This window comes from Tripterygium wilfordii, chromosome 17 (genome assembly GCF_013401445.1).
Source record: "Tripterygium wilfordii isolate XIE 37 chromosome 17, ASM1340144v1, whole genome shotgun sequence".
NCBI lineage: Eukaryota > Viridiplantae > Streptophyta > Magnoliopsida > Celastrales > Celastraceae > Tripterygium > Tripterygium wilfordii.
The window spans coordinates 5,236,089-5,258,555 of record NC_052248.1 but is presented as its reverse complement, the minus strand read 5'-3'; the positions used below and the strand labels follow the sequence as shown (position 1 = coordinate 5,258,555).

The window sequence follows — 22,467 nt, the reverse complement described above, 5'->3', positions numbered from 1 at the left end:
TCTTAACCCCACCACCCAAACACAAATTACTTCTACCTCGACCGCTCAACCAAACACCTCTGTTTCCCCTTGCATCATAGTTACCCGATCCAAAAACAACATACATAAACCTATCCATAAACTTAACCTTTCTGCCCAACTCACCCCATCCACCACTCCTGAACCAACAACTGTCACTCAGGCCATCAAAGATCCTCAATGGCTTCAAGCAATGTCTAATGAATATGATGCACTCGTTCGGAATGGAACATGGACCCTTGTTCCCGCAAGTCCATCACAAAATTTGGTAGGCTGCAAATGGATCTTTCGCATAAAATACTTACCCGATGGTTCTGTTGACAGGTACAAAGCACGTTTAGTCGCCAAAGGCTTCCACCAAAGACCGGGCATTGACTATCATGACACCTTTAGCCCAGTCGTCAAACCTACCACAATTCGACTTGTCCTTAGTATTGCTGTCATTCATGGCTGGGTACTTCGACAACTTGATATTAACAATGCCTTCCTTCAAGGCACTTTATCCGAAGATGTTTTTATGGCCCAACCCCAAGGTTTCATTGATTCTGATCATCCCACTCACGTGTGCAAGCTCAACAAAGCAATATACGGTCTCAAGCAAGCCCCACGCGCTTGGTACCATGAACTGCGCCAGTTTCTCATACACTAGGGATTCACCAACTCTTATGCAGATCCATCTTTATTTGTCTTCAACAACGGAAAAACTATGTTGTATCTACTCGTATATGTAGATGACATCATTGTCACAGGTGCCAACCCTACTACAGTCCAAAGGTTTATACAACTTCTTGCTCAACGTTTTTCCCTTAAGGACCTTGGTACGTTGACATATTTTCTTGGGGTGGAAGTTGTTCCTCATCTCAACGGTTTACTTCTTTCTCAACGCCGGTATCTATCAAACTTACTAGCCCGGCATCACATGGCAACATCGAAACCAGTGGCAACGCCGATTGCTACCGATCCTCCTCTCATCTTGCACTCAGGAACAACACTCTCGGATCCTACAGAATACCGAGCAATTGTTGGAAGTCTCCAATATTTATCTATTACACGTCCAGATATCGCATACACTGTGAATCGACTTTCACAATTTATGCACTGTCCTACCAGTGCTCATTGGATTGCAGTCAAGCGCTTATTACGTTACCTATGTGGAACCATGGACCACGGTGTAGTCCTCTACCACAACTCTCCTATGACTCTTCATGCATTCTCTGATGCCGACTGGGGAGGGAACAAGGATGACTTTACTTCCACTGGTGCTTATATTGTGTATCTCGGACGCACACCAATTTCTTGGAGTTCTAAAAAGAATCGTACCATCGCACGTTCTTCTACTGAAGCAGAATATCGTTCTGTTGCCAACACATCAGCTGAAATCCGTTGGATATGCTCCCTTTTGACTGAACTCGGCATCACCATTTCTCAACAACCGGTCATATATTGTGATAATATCGGTGCCATGCACCTGTGTTCCAATCCAATTTTTCATTCTCGCATGAAACATGTTGCTCTGGATTATCACTTCATTAGAGAACAGGTACAAAGTGGAATGCTTCGTGTCAGCCATGTTTCTTCTGCAGATCAATTGGCGGATGCACTTACCAAGCCATTGTCCCGCACACGGTTTCAATTCCTCCGGAACAAGATTGGCCTCTCCTCACGGAGCTCCATCTTGCGGGGGCATGATAGATATATATCTTATAAATCTTAAGTTATTATATTGATCACCGCATAAAGTGTAATTATGATTATCTCTTTAACTCAAGGGTCATGATTATTTACTTAACTTAAAGGTAAGTTATTATATTCATCACTACATAAAGACATAAAGTGTAATTAGCATTATCTCCTTAACTTATGGGATTGATTATCTCCATGTACTTATATATATACACGATTACTCTGTCAATAAAGAGTGTGAAAAGATTTATAATCTTATTCATTGTTATAGAGGTGCCCTTATTATTATGCATGATAATTTTTTTTTTTAATTTTGATTACTATTAATAGGATATCAAGTGCATGAAATATTGTCATTGCCTGGGCCACCATAATAGGAGCCAGGAAAATCATCATCCTCTTAAATACGACGATGATAGAGGTAAATGTCGTAACATTTTGATTTGGTCGCTTGTAGTGTAAGACCCGCAGGAGAAGTCCAATTAGATTTATCAGGGAAATCTAGAAGAACCTTTAATTGATCGAAGTAACTTGCTTTTCTATAACCCTCTCCAGGAAAGTGTCCAGAGCCCATTTTGGTTGACGTGGGTTCAGATCTTGTACTACTTATGACGCCACCCCATTCCACATGAGTGCCTCCATTTTTCAGATGTGGAAAAAAAATTCTTTTCGTCAAGAACCCACCCTTTTATCATCAACTTAAACTGTCAATTTCTTGAGTTGCGATTCTTATTCAAAAATTAAAATAATTGCATTAATCCTTTGTATTTTTGTTGTCGTATTAAAAAATTACCTAAAACAAAGTTTATTTTTTTAATTACCATGGTGATACTCGGGAGCATATCACGTTGGTTACCACCATAAGATGATACTTCACCAATTGTATCTCCCAGGATTTTATTGTTGCCGTACTTCGTAAATCCTTACATTCTATATCATGAAAGAAGCACGTCGTTTGACCAGAATCATTCTGGATATGAGAAAAAAAATTATGTTAACATCTACAATTAAAAATTTTAATCTACATAATAACAATTACGTACAATAGCATCTAATAGAACTGTATATGTTGAGTAGAAACATGAACTTAAAGTCCAAGAAACAAAAAATCTAGTATGTTGATTCTCATCATAAAGCGATGGGTATACCTAATTTGAAGAGAATGACATATTTTAGAAAATTGTGTTGTATATATAACTTATCATAATAGAATAAATAATTAATTTATTAAGATGGAAAAAAACTAACATGCCATCCAACTTCAATAGCGTCAAAATTCTCAGATATGATTGATGAGATATGAATATGAGTTGCGCTATACGCATTGCTATTACGATCAACCGGTGACATCAATAGGTTTATAAGTGGCGATTGCGACCTATAACCATACATACAAAACTCAAACAATGAAAAAATATTAAAGTAATATTTCTAAACTTTATCTAAAATATAAACTAAATGATTGAAAGTACCTCATAACCTGTTGAATCAAGTTGATTAATAAAAAAACGTTGTTTCCTTTCAGATTTAGAAACAAAATCTGCTCTCATCATATCAACAACAGTGGTATGCCTAATGGGAATAACTTCTCTGGGAAACTTCGTCTGGTTTCTCTGTCAAATTTGCAAAGCTTTATCAATTCTTCTTTTTAATTAATCTTTCTACATTTTTTCACAATTGAAAGGCGCTTGAGCTTTTTTTTGTAATGCTCAAGCTTTCAAATAATTAATACCATCAAAATTTAAAATCGAAAAGCAAGAGATCAAGAACCTTAATTACCTCTATAGTCAGAGACTTGTTGATCTTCTTTACTTCCATAGCTAGATCTTTGTAGTTTAGAGTTGAAACAAGAGTATTAGTAAGAAGGAAGAACGCCAACAAAGAAGAAACTAGAAACCTCATTGAAAGCCGTGTCATGAAACTAGAGGTAAACAATTAAGGTGAGGGAATTACTATTGATTTATGTTGTCTGTATAGTATTTCAAACCAAGAAAAAGTTGAAAGAGTCGCATAAAAAAAGTGTCAATTGTTAGACAAAAATATAACATATGACATAGAATATTACTCCCTCCGTCCCAATTTGTCTATCATCTTTTGAAATTTCAACTTCTTAAGGAGGCATGAGTTAATGCAAACCAATTATACAAAATAATCATATTATTCTAAATTTATCCTTATTTATTGCAGTACTTTTTTTTTTCTCTCTTGAAACAAAGTAATTAACGTAACAAGAGTAATTTTGGAATACAATAACAAAATTGTTACTTAATGAAGGAATGTGACACTAGTTTTAGAACAACCCAAAATAGAAACATGGACAAACAAAATGAGACGGAGGAAGTATTATCATTATATTTTTTATTTTTCTTTGATGTCATGAAACTCATGGTGCAATGAGCACTTTTGTGTCTTTGTTTTATTCCAATTGTTTTATGTCATGAACCTTAATTAAGAATATGATGCGCGCCATGACTGCATCACAAGCCATAATTATAATTATAATAAATTAATTAATGTTGTTGGGTACATATGCATTTGTGATTTATCCGCCAAGGTGATGGACTACACAACTTCTGCGGAAACAACTCAACATAAATATGTTGTAAATAATTTATGCGTGGAGTACAAATCAATCACTTACGGGGCATTTGGTTCATAATTGGATGAGGTGAGCATGAGATGAGGAGGAGATGAGTGCGAGATGAGTGTGAGATGAGTATGGGGTGAGTATACTCATGTTTGGTATAAAATAAAGAGTGAGCATGAGTGTAAGAATATTAATAGTACAATTTCCATATTACTCTTTTTTTCTTTGTAGAAAATAAAATATTATTTTATACAAGTGTAAAATAGTCTTTTACACATAAAAACTCATTCTCCCTTGTGGAGAATAGTCATTCTCACCATTTTGGTAAGCTTGACTATCATCCACAAGGGAAAATAGAGGGTGGAATGAGTTTGTGATTTCACCCTCCAAAACTCAACCAAATAAAAGAATATCTAATCTCACCCTCAAAATACCAACCAAATGCCCCGTTAAATCTTTAGCTATGGTGGAAAGCATAGCACATGCCGTTCAATTTTTCAAAGTAGACACTGAAATCTTTCATGCACTTTCTTCTTTCAAACTTTATAATACTCGATGGATGAATGATGGACATCATTTGAACATAGATATGTAACTTTAATTGAGTGCATATTTGGCATAGCGGATTGCAAAGTGGAATCGCTGTGCCAAACGAACACCTCACGCTATACTAGTGATTCCGCAGGCAAACAAGAAGTTTCGATTCGGAGCTTCTAAAAGGCAGAGTTGCTCTGCGTCTACAATATTTTTTTTTTAGTTTTTTAAAATGTGGGGCAGGATTCATCTAAATGCACCCATTTTTTAACTCTATACATCCCCCTCTTTTCTTTTTTTTTTCTCTCTATACACTCCCGGTCCCACCATTGACCTCACCTCTTTTATATTTTTATAATTTTTTTTATAAATTTTAATTTATTTGGTTCAAAAAAATATTATTAAAAAAATAATACTATCAAAAAAAATACTATTAAAAAATAATACCATTAAAAAATAATATTAGAATTTTTATTTTAATACTTTGTACTAATATTTTGTTGTATGTTTCTAACTATATCAATTATAAATTTTTTTGTGTGAATTTTTTTTATGTTTGTAATTATTTTAATTTGAATTAGAATTTTTATAATGTGAATTTTTTTGTATGTTTGTAATTATTTTAGTTTGAATTTTTATGATGTGAGTTTTTTTGAATGTTTGTAATTATTTCAGTTTGAATTAGAATTTTTATGATGTGAATTCTTTTGTACGTTTGTAATTATTTTAGTTTGAATTTTTATGATGTGAATTTTTTTTGTATGTTTGTAATAATTTCAGTTTGAATTAAAAATTTTATGATGTGAATTTTTTTGTATATCAGTAATTATTTTAGTTTTAATTTTTATAATGTGTATGAATGTGTTTTGTATTGATAACAATATTATTTTTTAATAATATTTTTATAATATTGTTTTTTGAACCAAATAAATTAATTATAACCAAATAAATTAAAAACCTTAAAAATATAAATTATAAAAATATAAATGAGGTGGAGTCATTGGTGGAACAGGGGTGTATAGAGGAAAAAAAGAGGGGGGTGTATAGAGTAAAAAAGTGGATGCATTTAGACTTTGACTTTTTTTAAAACAGAAAAGTGAGTCCCATGCATAATAATATAATATTGTAATGTTCCATTAATAAATAATTTTATACAATAAATTTAGCTTTTAATTTCTTAAATTCTTTTACTAATGAATATTTTGTTATTAATATAAAACTAACAATAATATAATAAGAATATTTATAATGAAAATAAGAAAAATAAAAAATTATACTTAAAATTAATTTTAATAAAAAATATATTTATTTGATTAAATTTAATAACAAAATTTATTAGATAATAACAAAACTTATTACATAATACATTTATTCAACTTTTATTTCACCAAAAACCTCGTAACATATCTCACAACTTTAAACTCCTTCATTTCACCAAAACACCTCATAGCATATTTCATAACTTTAAACTCTTTTATTTCACCAAAACACCTCATAACATATCTCACAGCTTTAAACTCAGTTTTTTTTAGTTTTTTTTCCATATCTTTTCCGTTAACGTAGAAAATCACCCCAACTGCTCTACCAAATGGAGCCTGAATATTTATTAAGTGAAATGATAAAGATGATATATATTACCCTGAGCAGGGTTCAAATCCCCCCTCCCCAGTTTCAAAAAAAAAAAAAATTGACTGAATATTTGTTAGTTTCTTCATTGTTCCACATCCATCTATTAAGAATATTAAGGATGTTGCAAATTGTGGACCTTTCAAACAAGTCTAATTTGAACAAAATAATATCATGTAATTAGATACAACCAATAGAAGATCTTCCTTTTGGGAAGAGATATATACTTGCTATTAATGTGTTTAGGAAGGAGTGTCACTCGCATAATGTAGCTGCTAGGAAAAGATAAAACAATAGAGATGGTTAGTTTAGTACACCTATTTCAACTACATTAGCTCTCCTACCAACCCCAAAAAAAGAGAGAGATTAACTCAAAGCTTGCAGCTATCTAATCAAAGAAACTGGAAAAGAACAACACTTGGATAGTATCTAGTAGATCATAACTAAGCATTCTTAGTAAACAGGGCAGGTTGATAAATAATATCATAATGTACATACAAGCAAGAATAGGTGACCTTTCATCCGTAACATCGTCTAAAAAGCTTCCAAATTGTGCCTTTCACAACTGGATAGTGAATAAATTCCTGGTAAAGGGAGGATTTCTCATCATATATAGTTTCTCCCACCATCATTTCCTCCCTGGTCGGGAAATGCAAGAGGTGGGAAATCCTCATCCTTCAATAGATGATTCCTCGGGGCCACTGATCTGGCAACCAAATCAAATTCACCTGTTAAGATGGTAAGTTGACAACATCACATACGATTAATCCCCCTGATATGGTAAGACGAATATTGCAGACCTTGGAAACAAAGACGTCTAGGCTACAAAGCACGTACATAAACACGTGAACCGTCTCTTAGGTCACCCATATGATAAACTTATAAGCAAATCAATAAAACAATAATTGTCGAAGAAAGAATGAACTTATGCGACCACTCTTTGTACTCTTCTTCAAAGTGATAATTTTCACTTTTTCTTTGGGAACCAAAATGCTAAACTATGTATGCAACGTATAAAGGAGACCCGGGAAATATGGAACTAACCCACAGTATATTGCTACTAAATATTCGTTTTTCTTTTACTAAGAATAAGAAGATTAAGGGGTCAGTTCAAGAGGCATTCACGAATTGCTAGCTAACCACAACTGTTTGGTAAAGCAGCTGCCATTTCTCTAAGATAACAGGTTCAATCCAAGGAAAATAAATCCTAAAATTTTACATGTTAACGAAAATATTTGGTGAGAAGTAGATAAGCTACCTCTGGAGAGGTGAAGAGGGCTGATCAGGTGAGGAACGTTCTGCAGAGCTTCCCTGAAACCTATGTTCCTCGTACGTGCCACCTAATCGACTTGCCTCGCTTAATTGTGATACCTCATTCACACTTGAGAAACCCACCGGTCCAAAGGACCCAAACTCAAGTTGTTCAGCAGAAGAACCATAACCAGCATTATGATCATAAGGGTACAACATAACAACAGATGGAATTGTAGGTCCATTGGATGACACTGTACCAGGGTTCATAGCTGGTAGAGGATACATGCCATAAGTCACGTTGGCAGCACCACTCTGTGAGTTAGGTCGGATTGGACCAGTTTGCGATTGGTATGAAGAGTGAGTTTCATGTCTATGTGAAGCCCATGACCTGTCAGGTCGGCTTTCACTTGTCAATCGTTCCGGTCTTGAACTTGGCTTCTCAGCCTTGTTACGATTGTGGCTGCGCCCAGCTGGTCGTGACTTCAAGTTAGTATTCCAACTGCCTTCCCTGTCACCGTGGTGCTCACTTATTTCATAGCTGTAATTTCCCCTTCTAGCATTTGAAGAATGCCGTTCTCGAGTAGACATTTTCTGAAAATATTTAGATTATAAAGTAAGACTGCAGGACAGAACAATATCAGAACTTAAATGTTTAAGCTTTAAAGGGTAAAAATGCCTAGTAACTGGAAGCCCCCAATGGTTCTGTTCTCGTAGCCTCGAAAAGCGGAAACAGTCTAATATATTTTGCCTAATTTTGCTTTAAAAATAATGAGGGACAACATGGAGACATTTTTCACTCATAAAAACAGAATTTCTATGGTTGCTCACATAAGAGCTAGGAGGGAAAAAAGGTTTGGTTCCATTTTACATTTCAAGTAATGAAGCTCCATTTTTTAGGTTTTAGGGTTTAGTAACCAAGTTATGGAGCTTCAACATTTGAAATGTGAAAAGGTTAAAATACCATTTACTAGATATTTTCGAGAGAAAGAGAGACCAAGCTATGGAGCTTCATCACTTGAAATGTGAAAAGGTTAAAATACCAGTTACTAGATAATTACAAACCAAAACCATATTTAAGAAGTGAAAAAAATGAAAATTATTTATTCTCAGGAAATAAACTGTTAAAAATGAAAATTGGTAAGCAATTTTCGAACCAAGCAGGCCCTCATTTTTCCAGGAAATAAGTAAATAGTGCTCAATTTACAAAATATACTCGAAAAAAGCAACTGTCATAGCCTACATTTCCGGGGGAAATGTCCTTGGTACTGCAATAATGGAAAGGTCAACATGATGTGGGAAGATGAGCTTAACATGAATCTCCAGTTTCTATTGTGATGGCGGAGGATGGGAAAGTTAAGAAGTTCCCAGTCATACTATTACCTAAAGAAAAACTTGTTGATACAAATGGGGCAGGAGATGCATTTGTCGGAGGATTTCTTTCACAGTTAGTTCAAGGGAAACCAATTGAAGAATGTCTGAGAGCTGGCAATTATGATGCCAATATTATCATCCAAAGGTCTGGCCTCACATGCCCAGAGAAGCCAGATTTTAACTAAGCTATTCCATTTTCACACTGGTTGCTAGCATTATTTAAAAAGTTTTGTTTGTTGAGCTCAAAATTGTTAGTTTTTCAATCACTTGTGTTTTACTTATTTAAGTATGGCAACATATCACATATGTCCCTCCTGGAGAGTGAAGCATTTTACTCTTCTGCTGATGTGGGAATACTTTTGGATTATGTACCATAGCCCCCTTTTGAGGGCAAGCATTTTGTGGAACATAAATTATTTTTTCTCTGAAAAAACACATGAATCTCCAGTCAAAGGAACTAGCTAATCAAGCAAATTGAGCGTAGAAAGGGATGATATTTAAGAAAAAATAAAATAGGGAAGTGTGTCATAAACTCAAGCACTGAAAAGAAACAATAAAATAATCAAGCTCGTGTGAAATTTCTTACAGGATTGGGTAGGTAAGTTCCAGTCCCACTTCGGTATCTTGGCATTTCATCACCATAACGTTGGTAAACACCAGTAGGCCGATTAGAAACAGACTGGAGAGGAGCAACAGGAACAAGGCGAGGCCCATAATTCATAAGCTGCGTGAAAAGGTTCATGTTAGATGAAAGAGGTCTCCCAGGACCATCCCATGGAAAGCAGCCTTGTAAATAGACAGGTGGAACACCAACAGGTGAAGGATAAATCGAAGGTGTGGGAGAACGAGAGTTCTGGCAAAATCGTCCATATTGCAAATTTTTCCAGTGGCTAGCAAAATCACTATTGAGAATGTCAGACTGCTCTGACGGCTCAACAAAAGCAGCCCCTCTAATGGAACTAGAAGGGCTTACACCTTCAGGCTGATCAATTCCCTCAGATGAGTCAAAATTATTTCGAGAATCACTGTTATCCAGTCCCTCCTCCCCATTAAATTGGCTTGTCGATGCATCAGAAGTACCAGTCTCAGATGGGAAGTTGTACAGTGGAAGCATCGTGACAAATGGTACAGGTGGCCCAGTCGGATAAAATGCGAATGGGAGCACCCCTGAATTATCCATAGTTCTTTGCCGCAAACCTGGACCTAGGAGCATGGGAGCAATGGGTATCAATGAATCAGATTCACTTGCCTGTGCTTGTTCAAATCCAGATATTTGCTGCCTTGGAACATGCAAAGAAGAAACAGATTGAGGTCCCACATTTCTTTCAGCCATTTCAGAGCTCATGGTTAACTGTGCATTGACTGCATTCCATTCTCTGTTCTCATCCTCTCCATGAGGGGATGAATGTTCAGACACACTCTTACCTTTCCCATACACAGCAGATTGCAGAACATTAGCATTTGGTCGGCAACCTCTTCTTACCCTCATCGATTTAGACATCTTTACGGAAGATCCTTCCCAAGAACTTTCAGAAGAGGTTTTACTTCTCGTGGAACTAGTATGTGCATTACGAAAGGACCTCGAACTCACAGTTCTGTCATTAAAGTAAACCTCATTACCTCTGTTCTCTGGATGCTGGAAATTATCCAGATGATCTTCCCTCATTGACCCTCGGGTTTCTCTAATTATCTTCTGTTGGACCCTCATAGAATTTCCAGAGTAACCTACCCGAGATGAAGGAACAAAGTCATAACTAGCTGAAGTAGAATGCTGCTTTTCATCTGATTGATGCATCTCAAAATTCCCATTATCAAGATCAAACCCACCAGTAGAGCTACTCTCTTGCTCATGCCAGAAATCATTATTACCTTCCCCAAGGTTCATTTCCACAGAACCATATGTTTCATTGCCAGATTCAGTTGAATCTTCTGGATTTGATGCCAACCCTACAGGAAAATAATGGGTTAAAGGTGAAGGAACCAAACCTTGGGGAAATTGCACATTTGTTCCCCAAGAAGCTTCAATCAAAGGAATATTTGGGGGCACTAATCCACCAAAATTTCTCTGAGCATATCCCATCGAAGCTAGAATAGAAGGTGGGAGTGAAAGTGGCAAGTGACTTGAAGCTGAATTCAATGGGACATGCATCTGTCCACTATAATGATGAGCTGTAGAAGATGCCATCATGTTCACAAGATCTTGTTCTTCCTGATGCATTTGCTGCGTCCCCAAAGAATTCATGAATTTTTCAGCCATCACACCTAAGCCTGAATCTTCATTGTAACTAGTTAAAACACTGCTTGAATCAGCAGCAACATCAAGGCTTTGATGAGATGAAATATGCCTCACAGATGAGGGATCATCAGTTGGAGACCTAATGCCGGGGCTTGAAAAATTATCAGATTCAACATTCTTCCTCCTGCCATGATCTGATCTTGCAGAAGCAATCTGATCTTTACTACCATCCGGGGCTGTGACGCACCTTCCCTGAGAAGAAGGTTCACTGTAAGTATCTGTAAGCTCAGGACTAGAACATGTCCTTGCAAAAGGATGTCTTCCCTGAATGTCACTAACCAAACTGTCAGGTCTAAAACTCCTTTGACCTTTACCAGCAAGCACATCCTGATTAGAACTGATGTTCCTTGTAGACTGTTTGGAGGTCCTAGCATTATATGGGTTCCCATTGATTAGGCTTTGGGAGGGTGCATGTCGTGTTCCATCATCTTGACTTTCACGGTTAGAAGATGTGTCACCCTTTTTCCTGTTCGAATTGTTCTTCAGACTCTCTGTTTCACTAAGGTGATCAGCGTTTGACTGTCTAGAGCGCCATAAATCATTCCTCGGAGCATCAGGACGATGACCACTACCATGCCTGTCCCAAGTGTTCATAAAGAACTGATTTACTTCATGGTATGGATCTTCTTTGGAGCAATCAAGTACCCTTGCCAGCTTTTTAGCCCCAAATGCAAATGCACTGCGTATTCGGAAGAAGTTACCTGAAGCAATGCATGTTATATATGGAAATAAGAAACAGGCAAATAAGCACTACATAGGCATATTAAATTCATAGTTACAAAGCTGGATTTAGCACATTTGAAGGGGTGATTAAGTCTCCAATCAGATTTTTGTTTGCATGCCTTCTCATCTCTAAAGTCTGTCATTCTTCATATAAAATACGCAAAAGCAAACATATTAAACTCCACAATTAAGTCAATCTTTTCTATTCCATCTACATCAACTTCTCTCAGTTTCAAAACTGCTCTCTGATACCACCTTTATAACTTTGATTGCTAAGAAAGAGGGGGCTTTTGACATCAGAGTATTGTCCAATAAGTTTGATTGGGACCCTATATAAATGCTTAGCAAATGCTTTTTCAAGGAAACTAAGATGGGTGATTGGAGGAATTGTCAACAAGGCACAACATGTAAATATTGAGCACAGGAAGATTCTGGATGCTTCTGTAACAGGCTAACAGCAAATGAAATAGTCGATTTCTATTCCAAACATAAGAAGGACGAGCTGTTATGTAAATTAGAGAACGAAAAGGCTTTCAATAAGTTGAAAAATAATTTTCTTTTCAAAGTTTTGGAGAGGAAGGGGTTCAAGCCAGAATGGATCTCATTCATTAGGTGTGTCACTTCTGCCTCCTTTTCTATTTTGGTTAATGGAGCTGCCACGGAATTCTTTCACTCCTCCAAAGGGGCCAGGCAACGAAAAACCCCTCTCTTCATTCTCAGAATGGATATATTAAGTTGCATGTTAGAGAGAGCAGTGTCCCAAGGTTTCCTGGAAAGTGCAACTATTGGTAATGGAGCAGACATAGTTACAGTGTCCAATCTATTGTACGTGGATAACATGCTTTTTGCAGCACAAGCATTGATCAAGTTAGCAACCTCAGAGCTGTTCTCTAGGTATTCGAAGAGATATCGGGACTGAAAATCAATTCGGTAAAAAGTAGCACTATTCCCCTGGGTCAAATTGATAATGTCAAATTCTTGCTAGTGTGTGTGAATCAAAGTACTAAAAGTCCATGTTCTCCTATAGTTCTCAGATTCATTTCTAAAAACTTTACAGTTAATTTCTTGTTGTTGAAGGACAAGATTCTGATTCATCAAGTCTGTCCAAGGAGCTGGGCTTCCCCCTCATCCACAATCCATTAACCTTACTGGCTCCAACTCATTATAAATATTATTAAGTTAAACCAGAATTTCCTCGGCTGTCAGCCTCTAAGATCCAAGTTACTAAAAAGCAATCGCCAAATAATATGCATGCATCTGCCAGTCGCCATAAATACATGAACATTCATATGGGCCGCAATAAAGGGAGGACCAAAGTGCACACGACATGATAAGATAGAAAAGTGAATGGTAAATTTCTCCTGGTGACGAACTCCACTGAAAACCATTTGTCTACAAGCTTAACCGTAATTGCTCCAAACAAGCACTGTGTTTGGTATCGATACATGTTTACAGGTCACATAAAAGAAAGGAATATGTTATCACACAAACTACCAAGAAGACGTAAACATTTAATGTCACCTGCAACAATGCACTAAACTTGAAATGATATTATCAACATGACAGCAGAACCAAATTAACTTAAAGTTCCAACTGACCCAAATTTCATTTAGTTTGCAAAAAATGGAAATCATAGAATAAGTGCAAATTAAATAAAGGAAACGAGTTGGTGAGATATTTCTGCTTCAAGAAGTACCATACCTTTACTGACACTACGTCCAAGGTTGTTATTTATACGCAAAGGATCTATAACATTGAAATGTTTGGAAACAAAGGGTTGCCCTTGATTTTCTTGGCCGGTAGGAAAGACAGCATATACTGCGGTACAAGCATCAAGAAATGGCTTTCTCAGTAGCAATTCTTCACAATCCTTTATGGGAGGTTCCGCTGTAAAACATCAATAGTTTGGGTCAAAAAAATACACAACACACACACCACACTCTAGAACTGACAAGAAACCAGGGCTACTTTAAAATGTAGATCACTGTAAGACAAAAACATATGCACCTGTTACATCTGGAAGAGAACCAATGGGGACAGGACCCCAGAGGCTCACACAAAAATTATCCCAGTCAAACTTACTAAAAAACTCAAGAAAGCGGTAGAGCACCTGTACAACCATAGAGAACGAAGATTCAGATGGATGAACAGAGTATTCAACAGTAAAAAAGAGCCAAGTAACAAAAGCCACCTCGAGGGGTCCCGCAAAAGAATTGTTGAAAACATGAAAAATATAGAGAACCAAAGTCTCCAATGCATAGGTTGAGATAAGTCCATGATGTGCACCCAAAATGCGACTCTCATAATAACACCAGGCCTTAATCAATATAATACTACGCTTGAATAAATGATTTTGGCTAATCAAATTATCAACCTACAGATGAAAAGAAAACGAATTAGTACACAAGTTGGCAAAATATTGCACGATTAAAAAAAGCGCAAGGATTCTAGAATGAACCACGCACCTCCTCAAGGAAACAAAGTGTACACAACCCACCAAGCTGGTCAAATGATATGTCAACCACAATATTTTCCACAAGACACTTTATTATCTTCACCTGTAAGAATATGAATTAAAAGGACGTCAATCTACGATCAGCAATTAAATCATGGAGCAAAATTTGCTGATGTGTATTCACATTTTATATTATATCAAGTTTCATTCTAAGTTCTAACGTTAATAAACATCAAGTACAAATTGTTCAAAAACATATATACACATTGCAATGACAGAAAACATGCTCCTGGTTAAATAAGTATTTTGATTTGTAATAAATATAGGCAATCCATTGTAACTGTTCATCTAGAAACTCAAATTTGAAATTGGTTGGGAAATTTAAAAATGAAAAATTCAATCAAAGTCAACAAGTGTTCCAACCCATAAACCCAACTATTTCCAAACCCTCCTAACCCAACCCTCTCAAACTCCTCCCAACACTGCCCCACCAAACCCTCCAACCAAGCTAGGCCTTAACCCGAATAGAAACCCAAGTCCCTTAGTCTGTTTAACCTTAAAACAACCAACTACGCCTTCCAGAAGTCCCAAACAGAGGTTTTTGTTTGCTGTCCTATGCAATATGTACATCATGTTATTCAAAGACCAGCATGCCTCCTAAGTTAACTGTACTCATGGATAATTGGTTTCTGAGAAAGAAATGGACACAGATACTTCAAGGATAATTTGTTTTCAGCCACAAAGTTCTGGCTGTCTAGACACTGTTACAACTTTACAGGTGCTTCAATCTAAACAAGAGTTTTTTTTCCCCCCTAAAATCTTCTCTCCATTCCTATTTCAGTCGGAATGGTCAACTTTTTCATAAATGACTTTTTTATCTTGGCCTTCTAATTACAAGTATGATTCCTCTCCCATTCCCATCACATTTGAATTTCTCATTCCCATTCACATTCCACTTCTCATTGATACTAATATAATCATTCCCCTTCCTGTTACTGATCCTGTTGGCAACCCAACACAACTTTAGGTTACACTTTTTTAACATCCTTATATCTGCTTTCCTCTCAAAATATAGTTAACTTGTATGCATGTACTTCTGAGTGCATAAGAGCAAAAATTGAATGCAAAGCATGAGAGCTTAAAGCTGACGTCCTAGGTAGAACCTTAAGTTCCACGACATATGAGTCCCTTTTGCGAGCCTACTCACAGGCCTTTCCCTCTCGTCTCAAGCTCTCATTATTTAAGGTAATTTCACAAGTGCGGATTTATGAACATAGGAAAGGTGCGATGAAATCTTAGTGAATTTTGCTAAATATGCAGATGGGCTAACAATCATTCTACAGTGTACAGACAGACGATCATCATACAAAGTACAGGCTCAACCTTGTGCACCAGATTTTCGGTCAGCAAAGGATTAAGATAAAAGGTAAACAACTTCCGTGCACAAGGCTCCCGCGGTGGGCAGGGACAGGCAGTATGTTTGTAGACTTTACCCGTACATAATAGAATAAGTGAATGCAATGGAATCTTTAACAAAACAGTGGTGATTAAAAGAAACTTACTTCTGCCTGTATGTACTGAACTTCTTTCACACGAAATTCAGCATTCTCATTCTTCTCCTCATTCTCTAGCATATCACGAACCTGATGTGCCCACGAATCCTTCAAACTCTGATTCTCACTGAATGCAGTTAAGTCTATGTCCCCATCAGGCAAATAAGTCTTCAATGGTACAGAGCCAAAAGTGAACACCTGTTGACCACAATGGTGATGAGGTATGTAGCATCAAGAAAAATCACCAATATGCTCACCTTTCTGTACCGGTGAAACAAATTAAAAAACAATAGTTTACTGTACAATCATTTGGAAATTTATACACAGGACAGATAAAATGAAATCAATAGAAAAGTTCCCAGCCCCAATCATTCACATTTGCCCCTCAGCCTTGCTCACATTCCAAGATCGATTCAATCTCTGTATTACACTATGGCTGCATATATCTTCCAAGTTGCTTCTAGGTCAACTAGTTCTTTTGCACCTGAAACTTGAAAACAACCACAATCTAAAATGCTTAAGAAATAATTTTTGTCGGATGAAACCATTAAAATTAATCTTCCTTCAAGTGCTACTCTAATCTTATCACTGGCAATCAATTACAACCCTTCAGTGTATTTTGTCCTCAATGTTCATAGCACCGATCTGTTGGATCTTCGCCCACAAAATTCACACAATCAGTCACCTTTTCAGTCATCTTCTGTAAAGAAAAAATGGCCATAGAGTTCATTGACCCCAAATTTTATATATATGTTGAACCAAGGAGCAAAAGTATATGTTAGCATCTGAGAAAATTCACTCTTGAGATTGTCACAATTGAAATTTGACAGCATGGGAGGTTAGAAAGGTCATGATGTCACAATTAGCAATGATAACTTCACCTGTTTCTAGTAAAAAAAACCCAAAAGACACATTGACCATATCTTGTAGATTTCTTTGCAATGATTCATCAACTTAATTACAGTCCATGCAATTTTAATGAAGATAACACGTTTGTATACATGTAATGCCCATATGCATATGTGCGAGTGGGTGTGAAATTAACCTGACAGGGGAAGCATTTCATAATAAGGTGCCGCACGTAAACAACAACTGCATTTCGGCGTTCCTCAGAGGGTGGGTTGGGCTTGATGCAGTCAATAAGCTCTGCAGTTCTCTCCTCAGCCTTCAACCATCGCTCTGGGTCAAGCACTCGGATCACCGAAGCTGCCTCATTGGGCAATAGGCCATTTGGTAATGGCCCATCTGATGGCTGTGGCTGTGACCACCCCTCATGTTCACCCATGCAATCCTAAGCTTTCCTTTGCTTCTCCGTTATACTACAACAACAAAAACAAAACACCCCCAAAACACTTCCCAAAATATGTATCAACAACTGATATTAGATGATTTCTGAAGCAGACAAAATTTGTTTGATAAGGTTCAGGTCAAAACAGTTATCCCAAGAGGGAACTCCCCCAAAATCAATATTTCACCTTGATTTTGAAGTCACAGAATGGCAAGTACTGCATACAGAAGGAAAAGGAAAACAGTTTTGGGTATTGTGAGAACAAGAAGCAGAACTGGCAACGAACCTTCAACAAAATAGCGAATTCTAATTCCGAGAGGGAAACAAATAAAAGGATATAAATATCATCAAAGCTTTAATCCGCAGGAAGAAACCCTAGAAGATCAAAAACAAGAGAACCTTTGTACAGAAGTACAAAATCGATGATGCAATGGGTAAGATAATCCAAAACCCTAATACAAACTGCTTATCCCTGACTCTGAAATGAAAAAGTGTCGGCGAATCGACAGTGGTAACGAAATAGCAAAGGAGATGATGAATTCTTACGCGTCAAACGGAAATTGTGAAATGGAAGAGTGGGGTTGTGGATTTTTGACAATCAGGTTTCGCCCAACCTAGACGAGAAGCAGAGACTGGAGCCTGGAGGTTGTGGAGGCGAGACGCAATGCCTCGATGTTTTTAAGGGCTTTGTTATGATTTTTGATGATTTCGATTATAAAAACTAAATTTATTTGGGAAGAGAGAGGAGGAATCTGGGTTCAAGAGCGAACAGGAGAGATAAAGGGCAAGTATTACTACATTACACTAATTGTTTCCCTTAATGAAATTTTTGTAATGAATTATTATGAGCGAAAATAGCTTGGGATCCTCATCTATGCTACCAAGCCATTCTATCAAATTTTAAAACCAAGAATATAGGTTTTGGGTTTGCAGCGGAGACAAACTATGAGGTAGGGGTGTCAAAAGGTCGGATTGGGTCGAGTTTATGCTTAACCCTCATCCGACCATTTTATTATGAGGATGAAGTTTTTTTAACCCCCACCAACTCTTTCATTAAATGAGTGAGAGTTGGGTCGGATTAATGCGGGTAAGGGTTAGGTTGGGTAGAAGTGGGACGGGCCACAACCCTATGCAGTGCAAGTTTGGTGGTGCTGAGCAAGCTACGACTGGTGAAGGGGTTAAATCTCTGTCCCACATCGTCCAGGGGAAGATGTGAAATACAATATATAATAGACAAAACTTCCAAACTTGTAACAAACGCTTTTCCTTGGAGTAGATGAACCATATCTCATAGGAACTCTACAATTATACGTGCGTCTACAAGACAATTATGAGATGGGTGACATCTCTACAATTATGCGTGCGTTTACGAGACAGTTATGAGATGGGTGACATTTTAGGAAGACAAAGTCGTGTGGGCCAATATGAGATAGTCCAAATCAGACAATTATGCGTGCGTCTACGAGACAATTATGAGATGGGTTTCTAGGAAGACAAAGTCGTGTGGGCCAGTATGAGATAGTCCAAAGCAAACAATTATGCGTGCGTCTACGAGACAATTATGAGATGGGTGACATTCTAGGAAGACAAAGTCGTGTGGGCCAGTATGAGATAGTTCAAAGCAGACAAAGTGTTACTAATGCGGATGTGTGGGCCACACGGAGACATGGCCCTTAAGGGAGAGATTGTAACACCCGGCTCGAGTGGGAATGAACCATATCTCATAGAAACTTCACAATTCAACGTGTTTTTGCTAGGACAATTATGGGATGGGTGATATTATGGGAAGACAAAGCTATGCGGGCTAAAATGGACACGTCCAAAGTGGACGGGGTTAAGTCTCTATCCCACATCGCTTGGAGGAAGACGTGAAGTACAATATATAATAGGTCAAACTTCCAACCTAGTAACAAACATTTTTCCTTGGAGTGGATGAATCATATCTCATAAGAACTTTGCAATTAAACGTGCTTTTACAAAAGTAATTATGCGATGGGCAATTTTCTGGGGAGACAAAGCTGGCTTTTGCAAGAGTAATTATGTGATGAGTGATTTTTTGGGAAGACAAAGTTGTGCGAGCTAGTATGAACTGCTCTAAAGAGGACAAAGTCCAATCTCTTTCCCATTATTGGGCTCTTTGGTGTTTTCTTTGTTTGGCGTGAGTTACACAAGCACAACCATTGGCTTTAAATGTTTTCGTTCAACAAGTCTGTGAATCTTTGATGTTAAATTGCACATGTTAAAAATAGGTAATTTATGCTACTTCTAAGAATTGGAAATCAATCATGGTAAGTTAAAGTGATTGTGCACAATTTTCACATGTAATACTCACGGGTAGTGTGTGTAGTTGTTCTTACATCTACTTAGGTTGTAATAAAAAAAAACAATTTGGGTTCATGGGTTAGCGGTAGGGAGTGTGTGATGTCGGTAGTAGTTTCCTGTGAACTTACCACAGCAAAACTCCCACATCGGTTGTGTGTGTTCCTCTTGAGTAGTATATAAGTTCTCTCTACCACACACTTTTTTTGCTTGTGATGCAATACTCACGGGTAGTGTGTGTGTAGTTGTTCTTACATCTACTTAGGTTGTAATAAAAAAAAACAATTTGGGTTCATGGGTTAGCGGTAGGGAGTGTGTGATGTCGGTAGTAGTTTCCTGTGAACTTACCACAGCAAAACTCCCACATCGGTTGTGTGTGTTCCTCTTGAGTAGTATATAAGTTCTCTCTACCACACACTTTTTTTTGCCTGTGATGCAATACTCACGGGTAGTGTGTGTGTAGTTGTTCTTACATCTACTTAGGTTGTAATAAAAAAAAACAATTTGGGTTCATGGGTTAGCGGTAGGGAGTGTGTGATGTCGGTAGTAGTTTCCTGTGAACTTACCACAGCAAAACTCCCACATCGGTTGTGTGTGTTCCTCTTGAGTAGTATATAAGTTCTCTCTACCACACACTTTTTTTGCCTGTGATGCAATACTCACGTGTAGTGTGTGTAGTTGTTCTTACATCTACTTAGGTTGTAATAAAAAAAAAAATATATTATATAGTTTAATAATTATCTAAACAATAGAGAGGTAATATTACACATCTTTTAAAGTTATTATTTTATCTGATGGATCTTGCCATGGTTATTTTCCCTAAGTAAATTGATGATATTAATTATAAATTTGTTTGTGTGATTTGTTTAGTATAGAGAATGTGTCATATAATAAGTTAGACGAAACACGAGGATAATTGAACCTAATTAAAGTAAAGTTTGCATAGATAAAAATACGTTTTTTTCTTAATTTTCCGCAGTTTATACACAAACAGCCTACTAGTTTAGTTCAAAATAACATGTAAAAAATAACAATATTTTCCTATTAATTTTCAATTCATTTGATCAAGTTCTAGTTTGATGTAAGTTCCCGTTAGTTGGTTTGTTGTATTGCGATAGTAATAGGAATTCCATTACAACTAATTAAATTGTGATTATTGTATATTAATATGTAATTTTATTAAGTTGTTTGGTTGATAAAATATAATTATAATGTGATATGTAATATTTTTCAAAATTGCTCCTATATAGTACATGTCGAAAAGAAAAGTGGTATTGTATCCAATTGTATTTATCCATACTTGTATTTATGAGTACAATATTATATTAAATACTTAAAATTATCAATTACGTTCAGGATTTTCTATATGTATATATCATTCGTAACCACTATATATATATAATTGATTGATTTATCATCTTATTCTCATACATATTGATGATACCAAAATACCCTCCAATAAAATATCAATACATGTCTAGAACACAGGAAGCTATATTGGGGACTACCTAGGCTACACTTGGTGTCACCTCGTTCATGTCTCCTCGGTACCTAAGGAGTTATGATTAGGGCCCACCATTTGGCCCGCGGGCCTAGGCCCGGCAAGAGCCTGGCCGGGCCCACGGGCCAAAGCCCGACCCGGCCCGAAAGTAGACCGGGCCTGGGTAGCCCGGCCCGAAGTCCGATACCTCGGGCCAATTTTGGCCCGGCCCGAGCCCGAGCCCGACCCAAGCCAGACATTATTTATTTTTATATGTATATAATATGTATATATTTACATATATATATATATACATACACACATACATATATATATACATACACAGACAGTGCATATATATACATATGCAGACAGTGCATGCACTGTCTGCATATATATACATACATATATATACATACATACATTATATATTATACACCCCAAAACCCTAAACCCCAAAACTCTAATGGGCCCTAAACCCTAAACCCTTAACCCTAAACCCTAAATGCCCTAAACTCTATATATCTTAAATCCTAAACCCTAAACCTAAGCACTAACCCTAAAGCCATAATATGACCATCTACTCATAAATGTTGATAAAATCTTAAAATCCTAAGATTTTATAAAATAAGTATAAAATTAAACTATTTAAAACTATAGATGTGTATAATATAAAATTTAAAATCAATACTCATTAAGTAAAACTAAAATTATTTAATTGTGTTAAAAATATAACAGGTGGTATGTAAAGATAATAATTTAATTAGTTGACAAGTATAACATGAAAGTGGCTTTGGCTTGTTGATCAGTGCATTACTTTCCTATCTAAAAGTCCCGAGTTCGAATCCTATGATGAACAATTTAATTTTATAATTTTCAAAGAGGATGAATAGTGATGGGCCGTGAGAGCTCGACCCGAGCCCGAGCTTTATGGGCCCGGGCCTCATATTCTCAGTTTGGCCCGGCCCGAGGCCCGAAGAACTAAATCGGGCCTGGGCCCACAAAAGTAGGGCCGGGCCAGCCCGGCCCGATGCCGAGCCCTAGTTATGATGGGTTGATCGGTAAATCACCCTGACTACAAATACAGAGCGTGCTTATAGCTCCCACGATCTTCAAAGAGCGGTTATAATTGCAGAGTAACAGTTATTCAAGGAACATATAAAAGGGGAACTCTCATTCAGGTAAAAAAACTTAATTTTTCTATTTCTACTCAGTTGAAAAGAGAAAGCTTTGTATACTGAGCAATCTCTCTAAATTCACTTTATTACAAAATTAACTTG

The 22,467-nt window shown here is 36.9% G+C and overlaps 1 protein-coding gene across 3 annotated transcripts; it reads right to left on the bottom strand.

Moving 5' to 3' along the window:
* Nucleotides 1–6,850: 6,850 nt before the first annotated feature.
* LOC119982063 lies at nt 6,851–18,309 on the bottom strand. 3 transcript variants are annotated; one of them, XM_038825240.1, is made up of 10 exons: nt 17,935–18,309; nt 17,146–17,763; nt 16,110–16,298; nt 14,558–14,650; nt 14,284–14,466; nt 14,100–14,202; nt 13,794–13,979; nt 9,660–12,070; nt 7,707–8,293; nt 6,851–7,154 (listed from the first exon to the last, which is right to left on the bottom strand). In XM_038825240.1, the coding sequence occupies exons 2-10, from the start codon at nt 17,383–17,385 to the stop codon at nt 7,055–7,057; spliced, it is 4,092 nt and encodes a 1,363-aa protein (XP_038681168.1). In that variant the 5' UTR covers nt 17,386–17,763; nt 17,935–18,309; the 3' UTR covers nt 6,851–7,054. The 3 variants fall into 3 exon arrangements, with proteins under 3 accessions (XP_038681168.1, XP_038681169.1, XP_038681170.1); XM_038825241.1 differs by having other exon boundaries at nt 6,851–7,176; nt 17,146–18,305; XM_038825242.1 differs by lacking the exon at nt 17,935–18,309 and having other exon boundaries at nt 16,110–16,361; nt 17,146–17,281.
* Nucleotides 18,310–22,467: the final 4,158 nt, after the last annotated feature.

What these genes read in the sequence shown, in the direction of transcription:
- LOC119982063 (XM_038825240.1), bottom strand. Translation starts at nt 17,385, where the DNA reads ATGGGTGAACATGAGGGGTGGTCACAGCCACAGCCATCAGATGGGCCA. An exon ending in TGAAATGCTTCCCCTGTCAG is followed by an intron (nt 16,299 to 17,145) that starts GTTAATTTCACA and finishes TGTGGTCAACAG; the next exon opens with GTGTTCACTTTTGGCTCTGT. An exon ending in TTCAGTACATACAGGCAGAA is followed by an intron (nt 14,651 to 16,109) that starts GTAAGTTTCTTT and finishes ATATTCTTACAG; the next exon opens with GTGAAGATAATAAAGTGTCT.